General features: G+C 36.1%; 1 protein-coding gene across 3 annotated transcripts in view; it reads right to left on the reverse strand.

Moving 5' to 3' along the window:
- Window positions 1-583: 583 nt before the first annotated feature.
- The window catches only part of RAB3IP (RAB3A interacting protein), a 24562-nt gene continuing 14039 nt past the window's right edge, over window positions 584-11106 (reverse strand). For 2 of the 3 annotated variants that reach the window (XM_008936688.1, XM_008936687.1), the window contains 5 exons: window positions 9179-9307; window positions 7294-7406; window positions 3794-3893; window positions 3624-3693; window positions 584-947 (listed from right to left, as the gene is read on the reverse strand). In XM_008936688.1, coding sequence (XP_008934936.1) covers window positions 865-947; window positions 3624-3693; window positions 3794-3893; window positions 7294-7406; window positions 9179-9307 — 495 coding nt within the window. In that variant the 3' untranslated portion in view covers window positions 584-864. Of the gene's footprint in view, window positions 948-3619; window positions 3694-3789; window positions 3894-7293; window positions 7407-9178; window positions 9308-11106 lie in introns of those variants that run through there. The other variant, XM_008936689.1, reaches the window with a different exon arrangement.

Below are 11106 nucleotides of genomic sequence, written 5' to 3' on the forward strand. Positions count from 1 at the left end.
CTACCACATACCCACGACTACATTCCATGTAACCTTATCAACTGCCTACTTTCTGCTTAGACTATGCCCAGAGAAAAAGGACTGCTTGAACTTGAAGCACAAAACCAGCACTTGAACAGAAAAAGCATGAAGAAGCCATCATAATTGAGGGGGATTTAAAGGAATGAAAAAAATCACAATGGAAGAAAACTATAGGGGAAAGAAAGTTTTTAGTAATCAGATAAGGATCATGACATATTTCTAAACAAAGAGTGGCCAAAGTAATTCGATGTTTGAAAAGCACCCTACTTCAGGGAGAAGACACCCAGATTTACTATGCTGTTGACTCTTCATTATGTATCTCTTCTTGCATTGTTTTAAAAATGAAAAATATAGGAAAGCAGCACTCCAAAGAATTCAAAATTCTCCTAGTTGTGTATTAACTGTACTTGTATACATGCATAGAGGGATACATACATGTATCTAAGCAATGACGAAAATGTCGGGCATTTATTTCTTTTCCATAAAATAATCTCCAGTTTTACATTTTGGGATGACTTAGGGAGATTCACACCATTCTGCACCACAAAGAAAACAGACACCACTTCAGACTAACACTTTAATCAGAAGTTTTATTTTTAAATGTAAATTACAATCACTAATACACCTGCAAATGCTTACCACATTGGTTCAACTACATCTTATATGTACGCATATACAGCATAGGTCAGTTTAAAACAATCACAGTACTTCTTAGTGCAATCTGCAAAAGGAGAAAGATCTTGGACCCACTTTGTGGAAATAAATATCAAGTGACAAAAAAAGATTCAGCAATTTTAGTTATGATATTCAATGAAGTTCATGCATGCGCAAGAGTAAAAAGAGTTAGAGTTCTTCCTTGTAATAGCCAAGTTTTGCTAGTGACATCTCTCTTCTCAGCTGCATAACTTCCCAGAACATCTGATCCACTAAAAAAGAAAAAAAAAAAAAAGACATACCATTAAACATACTGAATTCCTATTTTATTTCAATTGATGTATGGGGTGCCTTCACTGTACATCACTTTGGGGGAACCTCAGAAATAACAAACATCTACTAAAACCAAAATTAATGTCTGAGGGCTATTTGTGCTTAGTTATGGCAAAATTTTTAAAAGTATTTATTTTAAAACTTCTGTATTATGGTCCTATAAAAAAATCCTCAAATTCTCGATTATTTCTTTTTAAAATGGGAAACAAAAATACAGCAGTACTTCTTGCCAGCTTCAATTAATTGCAGTTTCTTGTTCTAATTGCCCTGCCCCGGATGCATTTTCTGTAAAATTAAGACTACAAGAAGCAGAACTTATAGGGTGAGAAGTAGAATTTATTGGATAACTATTGTTTCATCACAGACACTGTAATTCTGTCATGATTTTTCCATTTGTAATCTCTTTTTTCTACCGGGAATCTGCCCACAGCAATAAACTGGCGAGGAAAAAAGACCTTTTTTTAATTTCATCTGTATTTTGCTAAACTAGGTATGCCTAGTGCATACCTTAAGCTTCTAGATGCCACAACCAATACAAATCAAAACTATAGAGTGTTTAATTTTTCAAGACAAAAATAATTTCTATGCAGTCACAATCATGATAGAGTGGCTACAAAGATTATTAACTTGAGCAACAAGTACAAGGTCTTCCCTACCATATTTCAAAAAGCACTCTTGTAACAGTGATCTCTCTCAAAAATTATATGGTGCTGTGAGTAGAAATACATGCACTACACTAAGCAGACAATTATCACGCACTACTACATCCTCATAAAAGTATTGTTGAAATATTTGATAAAGCTACAAATGCAAATTGTGTGCTTAATGGCAAAGATGACAATTGAGCTGAAACACCAAACTCACGTTTGAAAAAACTTCTTGTGAAGAATAAATAATTCTGATAATGCTAAAAAAATCATTATTTGATGGAAGAAGTATTAACTTAATTTCTTTATCTCAATAGCAAAGTAAACAATTTTTACTTGAAACTACATAGCTCCTTTTGGGCAAAGTAAAAGTTTTTTAACTAAAAATGAAATTAAAACCTAACATTTTCAAGATCTTCTGCAATGCTAGTAAATCAGAAAAAATTACCACCATCGGAAGGTTTTATTAAGCATAACAATGTTTGAAACAGGTGAATTTCTGGTGAATTCCATGAAAATAATTTCCTTTGACAAGGAAAGTTAACAGCATTTTTTTTTTTATGAGGAATAGTCTTTCACCTCAAGAGTACTTCAGGTTAGAAATAGAAACAAAAGGTTTGTGTGTAGCTAAAATACTGAGCTCTTCAAATTGAGAAACATCAGAGAAGATGACTATAGGTGAGGTGGGGCTAATTCTAGCCAAATTCTCCATGAAGCAAATCTGCACAAACTTGAAGACTAGAAGAATTAAAAGCACAGACATCCATAAACATTACAATGCTGTTTTACTCTACTTTCAAAAATGCAACTGAACTAAACAAAAACTGAGAGCAACTTTTCAGATTAACTATTGACACAGGGCTAATGACACTTTTTCCACTATCTGTGCTTAGCAAATCCAGAAGCCTAAGTGATATGGTCAAGGACTGAAGGCTCTTGGGCAGTATTCTTTGACCTGGACAGGAAATACAATTAAATCAATTGTGTGTAGTTCATATACAACCAAATCATCATAATTTTCTTTTATAGTAATAAAAAGGTAAAACAATCTTGCAAACTGAGACCAATAACTACCTACAACTCCAACACTCGATAGATTTTTAAACTCCAGAATTAAGTAACTAGGTATACAGTGTTTACATTTTCAGAACTATCTTCTTTTATATGGACATACTGAAACCGAATAGCATAGTTAAGAAAATTTCTGAAATTACTGTGCAGACAGAGTTTAAACAGGCTGTACTTGGATATGCTATTCTGAACAGGAACAATGCAAACAAGTAGCAATGTGGGGGAAAAATAACCAACAGCCTAAAGCAATGTCAGTAGAAAACATTTCCCTTTTGGGGAGGGGGGAGGTAATCAAGCCTTACATTTATAACCAGAGCCCTAATCAAAAGACTGCCACTCAGAGAGATGATTACAGTATTGTTTCCTGTTTATTTTTTTACTGTTTAACTCAAGATATTGTCATCCTTGCCAGTTCTCCCCAAAAGGCAGCCTGACAAGAACTACTGTCTGAATTGTCAATGCATGAAATGAGAAGATGCACCAAAATACCAAGCTAAAGAAGAAAAAATGGCCCAGATCAAACCAAACTGAAGGTTTTTTGATTTAAGATTACTCCGTATTCTGTAAATGAGATGTGGGTTTTGATTATTATGTGGAAAACCTGTGACTAACTCCTCTCCTTACAGATTCTTTTTCACAACATTTCTTACTGAAGAATGGAAATGGTTTTTAAAATGGACTAAAAATGAAAATCACTGCTTTTTCATTTGTTGTTATTAAAATTAATAACTTTATTAGAGGGTAGAATATCACCAAATTCTCATAATTGCGACAATGACTACCAACAGGTAGCCTTCCTACATCATGCCACTGGTATTGCACACAAACAGCAAGTTTTAGGCACATGCACTATTTAAATTTCTATTTATACATGCCAAATACAAATTTCCTACTCACCATCTTGCTGTTTCAACAGTCCTTGCTGGATGTATCGAATATATGTAAAGAAGTTACACACAGAAGTGATCTGAACCCATATAAAAATAATGGTGGTTAATATCCTGTTGTATAATGGTATGGAAAAAAACAGCTACTACTCAAAATGAACTCACAGAAAATCTACTTACCCTGTAACGACAGAAAGGAGAAATGTAGTAATAACTGCTTGAATCTCCTAATTTGATTCTATGCTTGCATGACTTACTTTGTCCACTGAGAGCACATTTCCTACAAAATACAAAGTATGCACGACTTAATAAACAAATCTCTGACATTAATATCTAAACACTTGCATATGTTTAAGGTGTTATGGTAATTGTTTCATACTGGCACAGATAGCCAAGTCTCTCCCTTCCTTTTACAAGTTGCAATTGTTGTTAGATGTCAATTATTTTAGTTCCCAAGGACTAATTTTGTTTCAATACTCATGCATCGTGATGCGTTTTTTGAAACATTCTTTGGCTCTGGTCATGTACTTCCATATTCCCTAATTCAAGTTGGGTGGACAACTTGGAACAGTGGGATTTAACTCTTCATATGTCAAATTAAAAAATGTTTAAATCATCAAACTTTTTTGCAAAAAAAACCGTTTGATGTTGCATTTCATAATAAAAGAATATCAGCCCTACAGAATCACAGCCAACATTCTGAAGCGTCTCTCAGCTGCATTCTCAGACAGCTTTTACATTTATGCCCAAACTGGAATAAAATTTTATATTTAGAGTATGAAATAATTTGGGACAGGAAAATAAGCTGTCTGGCAATAATTCTTTCCATTACATACAGAAAGCAATGGTAAAATAATTAAATTTTCTTCTTCTGGTATTTTGCAAGTATGTCATATTCAGGAACAAGGAAAGGTCAGTAGTCACCAGGAATTCTTACCAAAAAAAAATCCCAGAAAAGGCAAAGAATTTTAAAAAATTTCCTCCAACGTTCTTTAGAAAAAGAAGGTTTGAATCTCTTGAAGAAACTGCTATTAATACACTCTCAATAAATGTAAATAAAATGGGAATTTCTTTACTGCAGCATCTCAGATTAACTGGGTTGTCATGGCACCCACTGTTTCACCAACTTAAAAGCTGCTGGCTCTTCTCCTTTCCATTTCTACCTCACAAAACTAGGGAGTCTAGGAACAAGCAGCCTTTCAAAAGTAACGAAAATTACTAAGCTTCTGTGGTTCTGAACAGTGGCTCAGAGGCCCTTTTAAATAGCCTGTGGCTGGCCTGCAGAACCATGTTAAAACAGGAGAAAAGGGAAGATTTTCCATAGCAATTTATGAGGACTGACAGCAGTCCATTGATCCAAGAAATCCTATAGTAGCAGAAGCAAGCTGATCGCAATTTCAGTCAAGCTTTTGTGAGAAGACAGACCTTCAATGCTAGGATAATAAGCCCTTTTTTCCTTCTGGCTATAGAATTACCTTCTCTATACTATCTTCCATCACACCGGGTTAAAGGCTGGCATGACAGTCACTGCTAATGACTCAGTTCTGCGCCGTACAGCACACATGCAGCGGAGTGCTTTGTTCCCCACGGGGACAATTATTTGAATCCTGTGGGGAAATCCCAACTGCCTTTCTTCAAGGCAGCACTTACTACAAACCATCAGAGGCACCATTCAATAGATTCTGTGTATCAAAACCCTTTCTTCACCATTATCACACCCTCTGCTCCGTATTTTGCTGCTGGGTTATTACACACTATTTTCTGCCTCTGTTCCCCCATCCCCCAGGCAACTGCACAATAAAACAACCCCTTTAAAAACATTACTCTAGTTTTTGTTATTATTTAGTTTTTCTATAGTAGTTTACCTATTTAAGAATGTGGTTTCAATAAAAATAGTGCTTTGCACTGTATGAAGATGAAAAAAAGATGGAACTGCTACTCTGATTCAGTGAAAACTGGAAGGCCTGTTTCCCATTCAATGCCAGCAATCATACATAAGGCAAAGCACATTTGCTGGCAAATTACACTTAAATACTGCATATTCCTTACCTATTACTTCTCTACAAGCAATATCACAAAAGTTTTTGTCACTACATGACAGCAGGGCAAGAGAAAAAGGAGTATGCTGGGCCTTCCTATATAGCTAAAGTAACTAAATTACAACTTGTGCATTGTCATCTTAAAACATTAATCTATACCTAGCCAACTATTTAAGGATCACATCAACTCTGATTTGAAATTTATCTTAGACTGGAGAAAATAGGTTAAAAATCTGAATGATGCAACTAAGTCTCCTGTTCTTGAGTAAATACTTCATCATACCAAGACTCAGGGAAGTTGCTTGAACCAGAATGATTCTGAATCAATTTAAAGAGCAAACTGCTCTGTAAGGACTTGTTTCAGTATCCTCTGGCTGTCCAGATTCTCTATTGTATTTGTGGAACACAGCTCACAGTGGTGTATCCTGGACTTGAAATCACCACTCCCTGAGTAGCTCCCTTATTGGCAGTCATCCCTTCTGATGAGAGGCTGTTATAGAAATGTTTTCTAGTGACAGGATTAAGCTGAAAAATATATGATTGCCTGAATGTTGTAAGTTAGAAAAGATCAAAGATGAAGTCATAAAACACAGCTTTCACTTGATAGAGCTTTAATGAAAAAGTAAAAACTTCTTAAACATGACAAATGTACTTCTCTTCCACTCAAAAATAAAAGGAAAAACAAGAACTGAAAACCACTAACAACAAGAAAGGAAAAAAAAAAAATCTGAGCAGACAGATAAAAACATTTTGATGCAAGCTTTCGGTCAGAAAACTGAGCTTTTCTGACAGAAAACTGTCAAAACAGATATTACAGAGAGACTGCCAACTTGTCCAAAAGATCTCTAACAGTAAAGTCAAGGGTTTTAAGACTTGGAAGGCTCCAGATTAACACTGACCTTGCTTGCTTAACCCTGACAGATACTAAAGCACACTACAAATCCCTTCCTTCTCCTCCGCATCCATCAAAGCTTCAGTGCCTCAAGCAAGTCCCTCCCACCTAACTTTAAGGTCTATATCAGTACCTGTCAAGTCTTGCTTCAGATTCCTCTAGGTTCATTCCTAAATTTCTAAAGCAACATTGCTGTCAGTCAAGGACACTTCCTCCTTTAGGTTCAAACTCACCTTCATTCCTCATGCTTTAATTCAGTGGATTTACTCTACATCTCTCCTCTCAAATCCTTCAGCCACCTTTGTCAGTATGCTATGTCTGTGCTAAATTTCTTACACCACAAACATTCTAGATGTTTGATATTCAGCTTGTACTATTTCAATACCTGATTCTTTCATGACTCTTTCCAGGTGATAATCCCTAGTTAAAAAACAGCTGTTTTAAGTATCAGGACATTCTTCTCTAGGGAAGTGAAAGTTAGTTTTGTGGTAAATGCATGATAAGTGAAGTAAACAGCTCTCCTGAAAATTTGTCTTAAAGGTTTGTTCTGTATTAGTCTTTTATAAAGTTTAATTCATTAGCTGCTTACTTTCCCCATAAAATTTTGTAACAGCAATCTTGAAGTCTTAGATTTTAGGAAATAAAGTTTAAGATACACAAATTTGATTGAGGTGATCAGCTGATAGCAGTTTTCTCAATCCAAGAGTTCTCAAATGAGTCAAGATTTCCCCTCTGTCAGCTTAACATACTTTGGTCCCCCACATTCAACTGCAGAAGCTTTCACAAATCGAACAGGTTGCAAGCCAACAGGTTCAATGCTCAGAGTGTTGTTTTCAACAGCTTCCAGAACAGCTGAGGCCAACTGCAAGAAAAATTTAGAAAGCAGTTAAAAACAGTTCTGCATTATCCATTGCCCCAAAGCAGTGAAATTTCTTTTTCTGTATATTTGGAAACACTGGAGAAAAAGAAAAAAAATATCAACTCAACAAAAAAATTCAATTACAAATGAGATTTTGCTTTCATTGTGAGCAAGAGGTCCCATTTCCAGGTTCCTGTTTAAATTGTGCCCTCCAAATAACCCTGCCCTCCCTGAGGCAAGAGAACTGCCTTTACAACTGGGAATGTAGTCAAGCATGTTTAAAATGCTAACTGTAGCACATATATTTGTACAAACAGTGTTCTTGTAAGTGACTGGATACAGCACAAAGTTTCTTCTTTAAAACTGCTCTTATTTTGTGTTCTATGAAAACAAAATGATGCGGCATGCTTCCTTGTCTTGCAAGCAAGTAGTAAATGTTAAATGTCAGTGTTTTTCAGCTACAGATAGCCTTAGAAAGGTGTTCAAACAAGTAAACTGAACAACATACAGAAAAGACAGTATGATATATAGAAAAGCCAGCTGCAACTTTCAAACACTACTGTAGTTAAAACATCACCTTCATAAATTAAAAATATCACCTTCATGAAACAAAGTGCAAATTTCCTCATTTAATTCTTTATAAACAGACAATCGTAAGACACTACAAATATGCTAATTTTGCTTGACTAGAATCAACACTTGCCCAAGACTACAGTTTAAGTCTGGACACGTAGCAAAGCACCAGGCAGTCGAGAGTTAATGTAAGACTTCAAGCATAGTAACCAAGTAAACTTTTGATGTAAGCCAAGTAAACATATGATGCTGTATACCTACCATAATGAACTCGCATACAAGTAAACAAAAGATCACGGACATTTACAGCCAGCAAGTAACAGGAGATGAAAAGCATGGCAAAAGAACATAACATCACATGAAAACAACAGATAAGCGTTATGAAGAAACTACAGCATTTTCCACATGAAGTAATTAATTTTTTTGGGGAAAAAAACAAGTCTGAGGGCTTTCAAATTTGTTATTCTCATTTTAATAAAGACATAAGAATATGGTCCCTTTCCCCTGGAGACTGATATCACAACTACAGCCTGTAAATGCTGCTTAAGAACAAAACTTAAGTAAAGCATTGGAGCTAGAATCACCATGCTATTTCCAGGATGGGTAAAAATGCAGTCTTTCCTCTGTGTGGAAGCATGTGTGGGAATAACACAAAGAAAAAAAGTCACACAATTTGTTTCATCTAAAGCCATATTCCTAAATTGCCCCTGCTGAATTACACCAAGTCCTGAAGTCTAATTCTTGTAATTCAGACTTGTCCAGAAAAACAGGCAGACTGTGCTTGCAGCCTACTTTGATTGACATGAGAGAAAACTGACCCACAAAATTAAATATATTGGTCTCTACTGCCCCCTGTATAAACAAGGGACAGTGATGGGGCACTATTTCTAAAATATAGCATCTTTGAAATATCAGGGAAAAAAACAACCAACTTTCCTATAAACATCAGATTCTGTCAGACAACAGTAACATCTGAAGGAGTAGACCTAAAAAGGCCGTATCTGGAAGAGCATAACAGTGAAGAAAAAATGATCATTTCAATACTCCAGAGAAAACTCCAGCACTTCACTGTAAACTGTCACACTGTAATCAAACAAAAGTGGCTAAACTTCATGTTAAAACATTTTTAATACAGCCTACTGGCTTCACATAACATATTTAGGGTATAAGTGTCAACAACCAGATTTAGACTATTCCATTACCTCACTTTTTGAGAAGGTTAAACATGGAAAAATATCTTCCCGATAAATTTTGTCCAAGAAAGGACACGTCCTGTCCATAGTAGGCTCATCCTTCCAAGACCTGAATTCGTTGTACAAAGATAGATCAGCCTAGAACACACACAAAGATTCACCCATTTTAGTATTGCAATTATCACACTACTGTCTATCATTCACAAGTATCTATAGGTAAATAATGAGCATTTAAACTAAATGCTTTCCACTGCACTGTGAAAGAATGCTACCATGCCCCAGCTATGAATACACTCTTAAATCCACTTTTAAGTAAACACAAGCAAATCAAAACCCAATTTAAGACACAGTGGTAATGCATTCACTGGTCACCACTACACCATGGACAGCTAATGACCTCTCCAGCATTTCCTAAGCTTCCAGGATAGCTCTGAAAAACTTAACTGTTTGTTCAACAGAAAAAAAAAAAAAAAAAAAGCCAAAAAAGATCTTTCTTCTTGGTCCATCTTTATTACAGTATTTTAGCACATCTCCCCTTCTGTGAGTTACAGAAGAGCAGAGAAATCTGAAGGAAACTGCAACCCTAGATGTCTTATCACCCTCCATCTAAACCTAAACATACTGCTATCTGAACACAAACAGAAAATAGACATTTAACACACTAAATACACTAACACAGGAAAAAAGAAATTCAACATACAAATCAATTAAATCTATACTCTTATTCTTCATTTTTCATCTTTATGCCCAAGCCCCTTCCTACACGCTACAACAGAAAGGAAGGAGATTCACTGGCCATGACTTGTGACTCTGCTCCCTCACAGTTCTTCTAGTCAATGGAGAAACACTAAAACAACCCATTAAAATCACACGGGGAGCAAGCACCATCTGTGTTGGGAAAAGATTGTTTTATCTGCTTTGAAATCTCTTTGTTTTGTCATCTCCATCTTGAGATCAGTTCAGCAGTGGGAAGACACCTATCCAGCGTTCAGGAGACAGGTACTAGGTCACTATTAAAACCCACGTTTACATTATGGGATTGCCTGTCCCATGGGTTGACAACCCACTAACAGCTGGAACACACTGGGTACTCCCAGGGCACATCATCTGGTTAGGGTTACTCGAGAAGGATCCTGTTCACCGGCACCAACATTGCTCCAGGACATGAACCAAGCGGAGTGCGGATGAATGGTTCCAAAGCACACTCCTAAGCAAAGGCAAAAACTAATGCTAGTCCCCAATGGAATATGCAACACCATCCTCAGGCTGGTTTGGACATTCTGCTGACACAGACTTCAGCACCTCTCCCCTCACACTGGCTGTTAAGTCTCTTTTTTCTACTATAGCAGACCTGTACTTCTACAGCCCAGACTAAACCTGTAGGAAGAGAGGGGCACTGCAGGCCAAAGGTAAGCCAGGATGTGATTTTAAAAATCTGTAATATTAAAGAAAAAAACCACTATAGATGAGGTAATGGAAAGATGGAAAATAACATACACTAAAAATTGAAATAACATATTTTTAATCTGATTTAAAAGATCCATACACTGCTTTGAACCAAGCTCCTTTCAGTCTTTTGTTCTTTGCCCATGCATTACCCCTTCCCTGAGCTCCCAGCACTTATTCTTTTACATACATATTTTGGGGAGTTCTTTTGTCACTTTTGTTGGTTTGTTTTTTTCTTGAAAAAGAATCTATAATATTAGACTGGCAAATTTGTTTTCCATTAGAGCTACTTGCCTTACACTCAGGTGCAATCAGAAGCAGCCATCTTAATTAAGCCAGTCCATAAATGTTCTGGTTGCTAAGCCACCAACCTCATTGTACAAATGAAATTCAATAGGTGTAACTTGCTCCCTGAAAGAACATTTCCCATACCTTAAAACTCATCTCAGGCCTGGCTTTAAAATTAATACAATCAAGAGATATCAGCAGGA

The sequence above is a fragment of the Merops nubicus genome, unplaced genomic scaffold, assembly GCF_000691845.1.
Source record: "Merops nubicus isolate BGI_N331 unplaced genomic scaffold, ASM69184v1 scaffold30093, whole genome shotgun sequence".
Classification (NCBI taxonomy): Eukaryota; Metazoa; Chordata; class Aves; order Coraciiformes; family Meropidae; genus Merops; species Merops nubicus.